The 14,505-nt window shown below is 36.4% G+C and overlaps 1 protein-coding gene and 2 long non-coding RNA genes across 4 annotated transcripts in view; 1 reads left to right on the top strand and 2 right to left on the bottom strand.

The window, feature by feature from the left end:
• The window catches only part of LOC126747480 (uncharacterized), a 48,230-nt gene that overhangs the window by 1,366 nt on the left and 32,359 nt on the right, over positions 1-14,505 (bottom strand). The gene's annotated exons all lie outside the window — the stretch shown is intronic.
• LOC126747474 (protein lifeguard 1-like) lies at positions 2,231-5,694 on the bottom strand. 2 transcript variants are annotated; one of them, XM_050456138.1, is made up of 4 exons: positions 5,470-5,694; positions 3,397-5,416; positions 3,235-3,344; positions 2,267-3,186 (listed from the first exon to the last, which is right to left on the bottom strand). In XM_050456138.1, the coding sequence occupies exons 1-2, from the start codon at positions 5,632-5,634 to the stop codon at positions 4,586-4,588; spliced, it is 996 nt and encodes a 331-aa protein (XP_050312095.1). In that variant the 5' UTR covers positions 5,635-5,694; the 3' UTR covers positions 2,267-3,186; positions 3,235-3,344; positions 3,397-4,585. The 2 variants fall into 2 exon arrangements, with proteins under 2 accessions (XP_050312094.1, XP_050312095.1); XM_050456137.1 differs by lacking the exon at positions 5,470-5,694 and having other exon boundaries at positions 2,231-3,186; positions 3,397-3,749.
• Positions 4,452-14,505, top strand: part of LOC126747478 (uncharacterized) — a 47,661-nt gene continuing 37,607 nt past the window's right edge. The window contains exon 1 of the long non-coding RNA XR_007664219.1: positions 4,452-4,607. This is a non-coding gene — a long non-coding RNA (uncharacterized LOC126747478). The remainder of the gene's footprint in view (positions 4,608-14,505) is intronic.

Below are 14,505 nucleotides of genomic sequence, written 5' to 3'. Positions count from 1 at the left end.
GGTGTTTTATCGATCTGAGGCGGCAGCGGAGGAGCGAATTTGCCAGCTTAGACGAGCGGAAATGTAACTTTTCGCGGATAACAGACATTTATTTGGTTAAGTCGTCAGTTCTAAGCATTTTCGGCTTGATCAATAGCTTTGAGCAACTGCTTCTTCTATGTAAAACTGTTTAGGTCTTCTATCCAGGCACTGGATTGCCAGAAGGTCTTTAGTCAGACTAGATCCACTCAAAGACTGGAATTCTCAATCCAGAATGCCGTTTGCTTTCAATTTTCCGCTCGCCTAAGGTCCCCCCATCGCACTTTCACAGCTACCGCCCTCTGGACGCCTCCCCAATTCCAGAAAACTGGATTCCGAACCGCTGCCGAATGAACGTAAACAAAATAACCGTGTGTGTATGTGTGTGTGTGTGCGTGCCGGTGGTGAGACTCACTCAATCCCATTTTAAACAAACATGATTCCCGGCTTATCCCGAGTTATCCCATAATGTTACCGTTCCTGTGTAGTTCGGTGTTTCGTAGGAACGGGACCTGGATCGCCGTCCTGCCCCCCGGATTACCGCAGGAATGTCTTCGGCGAGAGAATCAGGTAAATAGCGTGATAATGCTCCCAAGGAGGTTATGGTCGTTGTACGTTGTTGGGTGGGCATCGGAATGTAATTGGGTCAACGGTGCAAGGGATACGGGAGGGTTAATGGCCTGCGAAAGGGTTAGCGTGCACCTGTTGAAATCGAATTATTTAGTAGGAGTTTAGGCCTGGCCAAAGTGAATTAAAGGCTTCACAGAAATAATCATATTTCATGGGAATGCAAATAAGTGAGCACTCCAGTTTTTTCTTTAACGTTCTTAAAAACTGATTCAATCAAAATGATCTCCTAAAGAGTCATAATGGCCTCATAACTAAGCCTATGGCTCAGCTTGAACAAGAACTCTTCACATTTAAGTCAAGCAAGTCTAGCAACTGATGATAACTGTAACTGTTTGGAATCTGTACCCCTCGATGATGAAAAAAGCAATAATTTGCCCTGTCTTTAAATTAGTAGACAGAAATAGGTGCCCAAACATTATTTTGTCCAATTTTTCTAAAGTCTCTGAGACCTTTATTTATAGCAGCCTGTTTCACAAAATTAAACATCTTATTTTACCTAATCAGCATAGTTTTTTCCGTGTAGAGCAACAGTCATGCATATGAGGCTATAAATTGTAAATACCAACTTGTTGTAATCTACACAGATTTTGCTAAGGCATTCGATAGATTGAACCATGGAATTCTTTCCAAAAAACTTTATAAAATGGGTTTTCATAAACCTCAAGTAGTTTTTTATTTCCTACTTATTAGATCGACCGCAATTTGTGGAATTCAATGGGTTTACATCATCTAACTGCATTGCATCAAGTGGTACCCTCTAGGGGAGCAACCTTGCTCCACTTTTGTTTTTATCAATAACATTTTCACAAGTATCACAATTGAGTTTCTACTGTTTGCGGATGACATGAAGGTGTTTCACATAGTATTAGTTGTTTAAGTATCTAATGGATTACCTACTATTAGTTTTATATTGCAACTGAATTTAATATTGTTATTTGTTACATTACCAAATTTATTGTATTACCTGTCGTGTGTATTTAAATAATTGTCTTACTATTAGGATTTTTTTTTCCTGTTAGACTATAAAACTAATACTCTCAGGCACCCTTCTTCAATCCTCCACTTTCTCATGTTTTTTCTCTTCGTCAATTCTGCTCTGGATGTTTGTAAGACTTCTAATGGAAAATGTAAAAAAATATGGAGAAATTCTCTAAACCTCCCAATTACATTGTCCTAACCTGGTGTGCTTTATAATCTTATTCCAGAATCGACATAAATTATTTCATACCTGCGAAACTCAACTACTCCCTTAGATGATCTTCGATCTCCCACTCAATTTCAAGTCTTAACTAGGGATCCCCGAAAAGCTGCCGGATATTTTCATGAAAAATTCATAAATAAACACCAGCAGAAAAAGAGCGACGTTAAGGCCGCATCAACAGGCTACGCGATCCCGTTCCCGGAAAACGGCGTAAACCTGGAATATCGGTTCGTCGTGCGCCGTTTTGCTCTCCTGTTACTCGCTGATTGGAAATTGACGAACCTGGATCGACTTCGGGGAAACTGAATAATGATCGATTAATGCCTCCCGGGTTAGGTGCATATATGGACAAATATGCATTTAAGGGGGAATATCTAAGGATCAATTCGATTTTCTATTTATAAGTAAATCAAAGAATAGTATTCAAACGTTTTTTAATCATTAAAGCCACACGCACACACACACAATCCTCTGATTCTTTAGCTCCTCCTCCTCCTACTCTTGCAAATCATCTCTCCAAAATACACAAAAATCAATAGCACATCAGTAAAAATCACCGCCGTAGCACAAATATAATCGTCCGGGGCAAATTCATGTCGTTTCCCTCTCAACAGCATCTGTAGATCCAGCAGCAGAAAAACACTCAACACCAGAACAGTCAGTCCAGACCAAATCAGATCAAACATGATGACTCTGTTGAGCGCCTGCATCACCAAAAGGGCAAATCCAAACCCGAACAATATAATCATCCCTAAACAGGAGATCACCGAGGGGCTGATCACCTCGCATAACGTCTGGAAAGCCGCCAAGGCCATTAGGAAGGATATGCCAGATAATCCAGCGGTGGCGATAAGTACAGCGTTTGTAGGGTAACTTGCGGCTACCATAGCTAGTGCATAAGATAGCGAAAAGGTGTGGATTAGTAGAAGGAAATAGTTCCAAGGAAACACCTTTCTGCAAGGCGGAACACATCCGAGGAGAAGTAGAGTGCTTGTAAACCCCACCATACAGACCACACTCATCCAAATATGTTCGTTAACGAAGAATTTCATTGTCGGATGAAACATTGAGCAAGCCACCATGGCTGTTGACATGGAGAGCTGTAAGCCGACCGTGAATAACACTTTTCTTGTGAAGGAGCGTCTGAGATATTCAGAGATAATCATCCATTCGTTTTCTGGGTACACTCCATTGTAGACCATCAGATCTTGATTGTATTGAGTGTTTGTGGGATGGGAGTAGTAAGGGGACTGCGCGGGAGGTTCATGAAACATGTATGGCGGAGGAGGGAGGCTTGTGTAGGGCGGTGGAGCTTCGCTTTGGCCCCTTAATACAGCCTGTAAATCACTGCGATAAGAAGTGGAGGAGCTTGCCGATCAACTTACTCGTTGGGTGCGTTCATTTCTACTGAACAAGACAGTTTCCACAGTGGCAGTGCCTTTTTCTTTCAAGCAGGTATCGGTGGTCATGAAGCTTTCTTCTTCTGATAAAGCTTCTGTGTAAGGACGATCGTTTAGTGAGCGAAACTGGACCTGCTCCTCACTTACCTCTCTTAGCTTCGGAGGTCTCCCCACGGAAGAGGGTCAATGTGGAGTCTTCATCATTAAAAGAGTGTTGACTAGGCTCCTCAACGATATTAATTCGGATCTCCGTTTTAAAGGAGTAGCTCTTAGAGGTGCTGGGTTCTTGAAATTGGATTACATCGTTAAACTGCTTGCGCGCCACAGCTATCGTGTTAGGCTGACTTCTGGCGGCCGAAGGACCCTCGTGGGGTTCATCTTCTTGATTCGCTAACAAGTTGGTGGTTGCATTGGAATTTTTGGGACTGTCGGACATAATGTGGACGCCAATAAACTGTTTGAAGCCAGAATGGCATGTTATGACGTGTCAGTCGTATGTGTTCAGTACGTAATCCAATGTGACACCCTAATAAGGTAATCTGGAGATGATGGGAGGCCATTCCGGACTTCATATTTCCACATCCAGATTAGAATTTTGCGAAATATAGTGGCTCTAATCCAATTATAAGGCGAGTTGTGATTTATAAGCCCGGTCCCGTGTTTTGTATGAGGGGGTCAGGGAAAAATGCCCGGCCCGGAATAGATAATCGGCTTACGGGGGCGCCGCGGCTCAAGAAAATCTATTTTCCAGGGAAAATTAATTTTGCGAGTAAATGGATCGGGCGGATGTACAGAAATAAGTCGTATGGCGACGTACAAAGTTAATTAAATAAGATGACGGACTCGAATTTAAAAGTTTATGCGGAGGAAACTGTATATAGCGCAAATTTTATCCCTATGCTTTCATTTTTCCAGGCAGCTGAGACCACGCCCCTGCTCAGCTAATTAATATTTTTGAAATTTAAAGTCGATTCCGGTTTCGAAAATCCCGGTCCCTGTTTATAACGTCCCTTCATCCCGGCCAAGGGAAATCGGGAACTTTTCACGTCCCCAGATGATTTCCCACTGCTTATTTTATTTATAACCGGGTCTCCGGGGATAAATTTGACGTAACTTTATTTCCAGATGTTCTGGGAAAAGGCAGGTATATCGCTCGTTGTTTAGATATATTGCTGCAGTGCGGCATTCGACTCTATATATATGTGTTCGGAAGGTTGCGAAGGTCTATATTAATTGAATAACTTGAAAGGATCGTAAGCTGTGACAGGTGCAGCAGAGGTTTGAGGAAGAGAAGATCTAACAAAAGTATATTTATTAAGCAATTCTACAAATACACTTACTGAGTTCGACCTATCAAAGTAAGTAAATTCATAAAAATGAACATGATATCAGTAAACACCGTTAGTGCGCCAAAAATGTACTCCTCCGGTGAAATCTCGTACTTCTTCCCTCCTAAGATCATTTGCAAGTCGTACAGTAACATCACCGTGAAGAAGATGACCGCCAGTCCGGCCCATATGAGGTCGTAAATCACATTTCCGGTAACCGCATACAAAATTCCAAATATGAAACCGAACAACATGAAAATCAGAACGATGATAATCATGATGGGGGTCAACTTGGTGATGTCCAGCCAGGACTGGAACGCCAGCAGCACCACCAAGAGGCAGATTCCGAAAGTGGCTCCCATGGCAATTAAAATGGCGTTGGTAGAGTACATAATGCTGCCGGCAGCACATATGTAACCCAAACTCAAGGTATATATTAGCAGTAGGATATAGTTTCCAGGAACTTTTCTCCTTGTCGATGGAAAACATGACAAAATGAACAATGTGACGATGAAGACAATTAAGAAGACCAGGGAGAGCCACCAGGTACGCAACATGAACCTCTTGGTGGGTTCGTGGAACATGGCGAAGGCGACGATGGAGCAAACGATGGCGAACTGGACCGCCACGATCGCCATCACTTTTCTTACGAACTTAAATCGTAGATTCGGCTCCTCGAACATCCAACTGTTGCCCGGATGAATAGGATCCTCGAAATCGTCACTCATGACGATTACTCGACGATTGCGAGATGATGAGGACGAGGATGAACTTTCGTATGCCGGAGGTGCTTCTCTCGTATGGTATGGGGGAGGCGGCTGATCGGAAACATAGACGTCCTGGAATTTTATCGGTGCGGTAGGGAAAAGTATTTTGTTGATATGCAACTTACATTTCGCCCCGGGGTGTATCGGTCTGCTTGCAAAATATCGATTTGTTTTGATTTGACAGGTTTGGTTTCTTCGGGGATGTTGATCCTGAGGTCTCCTTTGGATAAATCCGGAGATCCAGGGAGTTCATTTGATTGGCTTGCGGTCGAAGCACCAATATTCGACATAGGAATAAAAACATTCGGCTTTGATTGACTTCAATGGTTTTTTTGGTTATGTTTGAATTAAGTGAATGTGTCCAGAAATATGCTTTCAGAAAGACCCCCTTTAATTAACCAACTTTTCTTGGATCTCTCATCTCATTATTGCTCCGAAACCTTCTCTATAAGTCTTCCGTTAATGGGGCTCATAGTTAAGTGTGAGAAAAACCAGAGAAATACGCACCGGAATTAACAAAACCAACATAAAACGTTCCCGGATATATCCGGGCCTCTGGAAAAACGATAATCATGGGCCCTTTGTTGCGTCCGAACGTTTTATAACAATAGCCAATCAAGGAAATTTCATGGAGGGCCTAATGCAGTCCGTGTAGTATAATAGCCTGTAATTGTAGCTTTTAAAGCTTTCAAAACTGGCAATTTCGCGATATTTTACTACTTTCCGAGCGAAATTGGGAAAAAAGGGGAAAACTGTAGAGGCCAGTTAGTAAACAATAAACGATTTTTATTAAACGGAGTGGAACATACCTGAATGAAATGCCTGAAATATGGGAATCACACTGACATTTTTAACTACCTCCAAGTGGTCCAAAATGACCTCTGAGTAATCGAATAAGTCCTTCAAACTCGATCCGATACTCCACTTATTTTTATCAACTCGTATATTTTAGTGAACAACCGAACCGCAGACGACAAATCTCTGCAAATTTCGAAATTAAATATTAATTTTCGAAATCCGCCCGCGACAATCAGGCATGTTTTATATCCGTGTTGTTGCCAAAATTTCAGCTTTTTTTTCCACACATTTGCTATTGTAGAAAATTTATTTGCTTACGTCAAACTGACTGAAACGATATTTCGTGGAGAAATCCGATATATTTAATAAAATTAAATAAAAACACCGATGGTCGGGTTATATGGAGGAAGCTCCTCCATTGTCGGTAAGGTGCTCAATGGAGACTCGGTCGCTTCATTGTATTAATGTACACGAGCACCTCGTTATGTCCCCACAATACGTTATCTCTACATGTTACAAGAATGTATTTATGTAAAGGTATTCATGTCATGTTATGATCAGTTTTAGAGGCAGGACGTTTAATATGAAGCGTTTTGGTCCTTCGAGCCGGATTCTTTACCATATTTAAAATAATACCTTTGTGTAAGCCGTATACAAAATTGCCTTTTATCCAAATTTCTGAAAAATTCACTGTGTCGCTCAGTCTCGAACAGTCTGAGCCAGCTCTAATTTATTTTAACAGTCTAAGAACCGCATTCTACTTCTTAAAGATTATTGTAAATTATATTTTCAATTTTTAGAATTTTTACAGTGTGTCGAAGTTCGGAATATATTTTATTTAAAGGCGAATTTCCAAAAAATTAATTGTGCCGCACCGAACAGTCTGAGCCAGATTTAACTTATTTTAGAACAGTCTAAGAACCTCATTCTACCTCTCAAAGATTATTGTAAATTATATTTCCAATCGTTGAAATTTTTTCAGTGCGTCGAAGTTCAGAATATATTTTTTTGAAGACGAATTTCTAATAAAATCATTCTGCTGCACAGAACAGTCTGAGCCAGCTCTAATTAATTTTAGAGCAGTCTGAGAACCCCATTCTACCTCTCAAAGGTTATTATAAATTATATTATCAATCTTAAGAATTTTTAAAGTGTGTCGAAGTTCAAAATATATTTTTTTGAAGACGAATTTCTAATAAAATCATTCTGCTGCACAGAACAGTCTGAGCCAGCTCTAATTAATTTTAGAACAGTCTGAGAACCCATTCTACATCTCAAATATTATTCTAAATTAAATTTCCAATTTTTTGAATTTTACAGCGTGTCGAAGTTCAAAATATACATTTTTTTGGAGATGAATTTCTAAAAAATTCGTTGTGCTGCACAGAACAGTCTGAGCCAGCTCTAATTAATTTTAGAACAGTCTGAGAACCCATTCTACCTCTCAAAGGTTATTATAAATTATATTATCAATCTTTAGAATTTTTAAAGTGTGTCGAAGTTCAAAATATATTTTTTTGAAGACGAATATCTAATAAAATCATTCGGCTGCACAGAACAGTCTGAGCCAGCTCTAATTAATTTTAGAACAGTCTGAAAACCCATTCTACATCTCAAATATTATTCTAAATTAAATTTCCAATTTTTTGAATTTCACAGCGTGTCGAAGTTCAAAATATATAATTTTTAAAAAATGAATTTCGAAAAAATTCATTGTGCTGCACAGAACAGTCTGAGCAAGCTCTAATAGACTACCACCAATTTGCTGTTATTCGCAGTAGAATAACAGCGAGCCCTAATTGATTTCACGTTTATTTTATGACAGGATTAAAAAAAAAAGGGTTAATATTTGCAGCAGAATCATAGCGACCCTCACTTGATTTCAAACTACTCCAGAAACTTCCTCCTACCATTCGAATAATATATCAGATGAATATTCCACCTATTGCAATTTTTTTAGACTTTCCAAGTTCAACACCTAAATTTTATTCAACACAAACTACCACCAATTTGCTGTTATTCGCAGTAGAATTACAGCTAACCTCAACTGATTTCAGATTGCCCTGAAAACTCCTCATATCACTCAAATATTACGTCAGATCAATACTATTGTTGTTTTTTGATACAACAATTTGCTGTTCTTCGCAGTAGAATCACAGCGAGCCCCAATTGTTTTCGCGTTTTTTTTATAGCAGGATTAAAAATATTCTCCCTTCGGGAAAATATTTCTTGTTATAAAGGTGATTCCCCGAAGGGAATATAATGCTTTCACAGCAACTCAAAACTACAAATAAAACAGGATTAAGGGTTTAAATTTTGAGAGGGTTTTTCTGTCCCTAGGATGACCCCCTAGGGATAGAACATTATATTACTGATAAAATATTATATTACAACAAGTATTAAAAAAAAATATTTTAAAATGGGTAAAACTAAATGGAAAGGGTCAACATTTTTATTCATTCAGTCAAACCTAAAACAGAAAAACGCCTAAAAAAAGAAAACCTGAAAAAGAAATAAATAAATAAATACATATACGTACCTGATATTGTATATACATACATACATTTACATACCGAGTATGATGTATAGTACATACTATACTATACACCACAGACTCCAAAATCGGGTGCAGCTTCTCGCAGGAGTTAGGCCTCACTCGTGTAACACAAAACTCGCGATTAAAATAGTAAAAACGGATTTGACGTTTTTCCCAAAAGAAATAAAGCGCGTCTTAAATGCTCTAAGTCGGTAGTTTCGCGAATGGACTCTTTAAAACATTTTGTTCGCTAAAGTTCAGCGTACCATTTTTATCGACATCAAAAATTTGCCGTTCTTCGACGCAGAATTCTAAAGAACCTCAACTGATTTCAAATTTCTTGAAATTTTCAATATTCTAAAGTTTCAATATTCTTGAAACTTCATCCTACCATTCAAATATTAGATCAGATCAATATTCCAGCCATTGCAATTTTTTTAGACTTTCCAAGTTTAACACCTAACTTTTATTCAACACAAACTAGCAACAATTTGCTGTTCTTCTCAGTAGAATCCCAGCGAGCCAAATTTATTTCAGACTGTTCTAGAGATCCCATTTTACCTCTAATGTTATTTGTAGTACAATTTTCTAACTTTTGAAATTTTTTATAGACTGTAAAAGTTCAATATGCAATTTTATTCGACACATATTTGCAAAACCGTTGCTGTTCTTCTCAGTAGAATCCCAGCGAGTCCCAGTTTATTCCATACTGTTCTGAAGATCCCATTCTACCCCCTAATATTATTGGTGGTAGAAATTTCCAACTTTTAGATTCTTTTATAGACTGTTAAAATTCAATATGAAATTTTATTCGACACATATTTCACAAAAAATCGCTGTTCTTCTCAGTAGAATCCCAGCAAGTCAAAGTTTATTTCAGACTGTTCTAAAGATCCCAATTTACTCCCTAATGTTATTTGTAGTCAAGTTTGCAACTTTTGAAATTTTTTATAGACTGTAAAAGTTCAATATGCAATTTTATTCGACACATATTTCCAAAACCGTTGCTGTTCTTCTCCGTAGAATCCCAGCGAGTCAAAGTTTATTTCAGACTGTTCTAAAGATCCCATTTTACCCCTAATGTTATTTGTAGTCAAGTTTCCACCATCTGGAATTTTTTATAGACTGTAAAGGTTCAATATGCAATTTTATTCGACACATATTTCACAAAAAATCGCTGTTCTTCTCAGTAGAATCCCAGCGAGTCAAAGTTTATTTCAGACTGTTCTAAAGATCCCATTTTACTCCCTAATGTTATTTCTAGTCAAGTTGCCACAATTTGGAATTTTTTATAGACTGTAAAAGTTCAATATGCAATTTTAATCGACACAATTTCTAAAACCTTCGCTGTTCTTCTCAGTAGAATCCCAGCGAGTCAAGGTTTATTTTAGACTGTTCTGAAGATCAACTTTTACCCCCTATTTTTATTTTTTGTAAATTCTCCAACTTTTGGAACCTTTTGTAGACTCTAAAAGATCAATATGCAATTTTATTCGACACATAATTCCAAAAACGTTGCTGTTCTTCGCAGTAGAATCACAGCGAGCCCCAATTGTTTTCGCGCTTTTTTTATAGCAGGATTAAAAATATTCTCCCTTCGAAAAAATATTTTTGTTATAAAGGTGATTCCCCGAAGGGAATATAATGCTTTCACAGCAACTCAAAACTACAAAAAAACAGGATTAAGGGTTCAAATTTTGGGAGGGTTTTTCTGTCCCTAAGATGACCCCCTAGGGATAGAATATTATATTACTGGTAAAATATAATATTACAATATGTATTAAAAAAAAAATTCAAAATTGGTTAAGCTGAATGAAAAGGGTCAACATTTTTATTAATTCCATCAGTCAAACCTAAAACAGAAAAACGCCTAAAAAAGAAATAAATAAATAAATACATACATATACATACCTGATATTGTATAATACATAAATACATTTACATACCTAGTTTGATGTATAGTTCATACTATACTATACAATAGACTTCAAAATTTGGTGCAGATCAGCTTCTCGCAGCAGGTAGGAATTACTCGTGTAACACAAAACTCGCTTTTAAAATAAGATTTGGGGTTTGAAGTTTTTCCCAAAAGAGATCAAACGCGACTAATATGCTCTAAGTCGGTAGTTTCGCGAACGGGCTCTTTTTAAAAAAAATTACTGTTCGCGAAAGTTCAACGTACCATTTTTATCGACGTCAACAATTTTCGATGCAGAGTCCTAAAGAACCTCAAATGATTTTAAACTACTCTCCAAACTTCATCCTACCATTCGAATAATATATCAGATCAATACTCCTAATGTGATTTTCAGACTACCACCGTTCTTCTGAAAACTCCATCCTAACACTCAAATGTTATATCAGGTCAATTTTCCAACTTGTGGAATTTTTTTCCAGACTGACAAAACTCAATATACAATTTTATTCGACACATATTTCTAAAAAATTCGCTGTTCTTCTCAGTAGAATCCCAGCGAGCCAAAGATATTGTTCTGAAGACTCTATTTTACCCCTAATATTATTTGTGGTCAATTTTTCACCTTTTTTTAATTTACATACTAAAGTTCAACATACTTTAATTTACATTAGGACAGTCTCAAAACCCCATTCTATCTCTCAAACTTTATTGCTAATTATATTTCAAATTTTTTGAATCTGTCGACTTTCAACATGTTTTTTTTTAGTGGCTAATTTGTAAAAAAACACTGTGCTGCACAGAACAGTCCGAGCCAGATTTAATTTACTTCAGAACAGTCTAAAAACCCCATTCTACCTCTTAAACGTAATAAATTATGTGTGTATTTTTTGGAATTTTTACTGCGTGTCAAAGCTAAAAATATATTTTTTTAGGGACGAATTTCTAAAAAATTCATTGTGTTGCACAGAACAGTCTGAGGCAGCTCTAATAAACTTTAAAACAGTCTAAGAGCCCAATTCTACAAATCAAAGATTATTATAAATTATATTTCCAGTTTTCGGAATTTTTACAGTGTGTCGAAGTTCAAAATATATTTTATTCGGAGACGAATTTCTAAAAAATTCATTGTGCTGCACAGAACAGTCTGCTCTAGTTAACTTGAGAACAGTCTAAGAACCCCATTCTACATCTCAAAGATTATTGTAAATTATATTTCCATTTTTTGGAATTTTTACAACGATCCGAAGTTAAAAATATATATTTTTTAAAGATGAATTTCTAAAAAATTCATTGTGCTGTATAGAACAGTCTAAGCCAATCAACAGAACAATCTGAGCCAGCTCTAATTAACTTTAAAACAGTCTAAGAACCCCATTCTACCTCTCAAAGATTATTGTAAATTATATTTAGTCTTTAGAATTTTTACAGTGTGTCGAAATTGAAAATATTTTTTCGGAGGCGAATTTTCAAAAAAATCATTGTGCTGCACAGAACAGTCTGAGCAAGCTCTAATTTAGTTTAGAACAGTCTGAGAACCCCATTCTACCTCTTAAGCATTATTGTAGATTAAATTTCAATTTTTTGGAATTTTTACAGTGTGACAAAGTTCAAAATATATTTTTTTGGACACGAATTTCTAAAAAAATCACTATGCTGCACAGAACAGTCTGAGCCAGCTTTAACTTACTTGAAAACAATCTAAAAATCCTATTCTACCTTTCAAACATTACTGTAAATTATATGTGTACTTTTTGGAATTTTTACTGTGTGTCCAAACTAAAAATAAACTTTTTTAAAGACAAATTTTCTAAAAAATTCATAGTGCTGCAGAAAACAATCTGAGCCAGCTCTAATTAACTTTAGAACAGTCAATAGAACCCCATTCTACCAATCAAAGATTACTTTAAATAATATTTCCAATTTTTTGAATTTTTACATCGTGTCGAAGTTCAAAATATATATTTTTTTTAAGATGAGTTTCTAAAAAAATCATTGTGCTGCACAGAACAGTCTGAGCAAGCTCTAATTTAGTTTAGAACAGTCTAAAAACCCCGTTCTATACCCTAAACATTATTGTAAACTAAATTTCCTAAAAATCCTATTCTACCTTTCAAACATTACTGTAAATTATATGTGTACTTTCTGGAATTTTTACTGTGTGTCAAAGCTTAAAATATATTTTTTAAACGAATTTCTAAAAAATTCGTTGTGCTGCACAGAACAGTCTGAGCCAGCTCTAATTAATTTTAGAACAGCCTGAGAACCCCATTTTACCTCTTAAACATTATTGTAAACTAAATTTCCAATTTTCGGAATTTTTAAAATGTGTCGAAGCTCAAAAAAAAATTAGATTTTCAGATTCTCGACAAACTTTATCGTATTACTTAAATACTATATCAGATCAACACTTTAACTGTTGGACTTTTTCAGACTACCACCAATTTGCTGTTCTTCGCAGTAGAATCACAGCGAGCCCCAATTGTTTTCGCGTTTTTTTTATAGCAGGATTAAAAATATTCTCCCTTCGGGAAAATATTTCTTGTTATAAAGGTGATTCCCCGAAGGGAATATAATGCTTTCACAGCAACTTAAAACTACAAATAAAACCGGATTAAGGGTTCAAATTTTAGGAAGGTTTTTCTATGCCCAGGATGACACCCTAGGCATAGAGTATTATAATACTGATAAAATATTATATTACAATAAGTAAAAAAAATTTTTCAAAACGGGTAAAGCTGAATGGAAAGGGTCAATATTTTCAATTATTCAATCAGTCAAACCTAAAACAGAAAAACGCTTAAAAAAGAAAACCTGAAAAAACCCTGAAAAAGAAATAAATAAACACAAAATATTGTATATACATGCATACATTTACATACCTATACATACTTAGTATGATGTATAGTACATCCTATACAATACACCATAGACTCTAAAATTTGGTGCACCTTCTCGCTAGAGGTAGGACTCACTGGTGTAAAACAAAACTCGCGATTAAAATGGGAAAAACGGGTTTGAAGTTTTTCTTAAAATAAATAAAACGTGACTAAAATGCTCTTAGTTTCGCAAATGGGCTCTTTTTAAAAAAATTTATGGATCGAGAAAGTTCAACGTACCACTTTTATCCACACAACTCATCAACAATTTGCTGTTCTTCGCAGCAGAATCACAGCGATCCCCTACTGATTTCAGATTGCTCTGAAAACTCCATCGTATCACTGAAATATTACGTCAGATCAATACTATTGTGGTTTTTTTGATACTACAACAATTTGCTGTTCTTCGCAGTAGAATCACAGCTAGCCCTAACTGATTTCAGACTGCTCTAAAAACTCCATCGTACTACTTTAATATTATATCAGATCAACACTTTTGCTCCTGGACTTTCTCAGACTACCACCAATTTGCTGTTATTCACAGTAGAATCACAGCTAACCCCAACTGATTTCAGATTGCTCTAAAAACTCCATCGTACCACTTAAATACTATATCAGATCAACATTTCTACTGTTGGATTTTCTCAGACTACCACCAATTTGCTGTTTTTCGCAGTAGAATCACAGCTGACCATAATAACCTTAAATAATTTCACGTTTATTTTATAACAGGATTTAAAAAATTCTGCCTTCAGGAAATTTTTTTTTTTTTAAATGGTGGTCCTACAAAGAGAATATAATGCTTTAACAGCAAATCAAAACTACAATAAAACAGAATTAAGGGTTAAAATTTGCAGCAGAATCATAGCGACCCTCAACTAATTTCAAACTACTCTGGAAACTTCATCCTACCACTCAAATATTACATCAGATCAATATTCCACCTATTGAAATTTTTTTTAACTTTTCAAATTCAACATCTAAATTTTATTTAACACAAACTAGCAATAACTTGCTGTTCTTCGCAGTAGAA

Source organism: Anthonomus grandis, chromosome 19, assembly GCF_022605725.1.
Source record: "Anthonomus grandis grandis chromosome 19, icAntGran1.3, whole genome shotgun sequence".
Classification (NCBI taxonomy): domain Eukaryota; kingdom Metazoa; phylum Arthropoda; class Insecta; order Coleoptera; family Curculionidae; genus Anthonomus; species Anthonomus grandis.
This window is presented reverse-complemented; position numbering and strand designations above follow the sequence as displayed.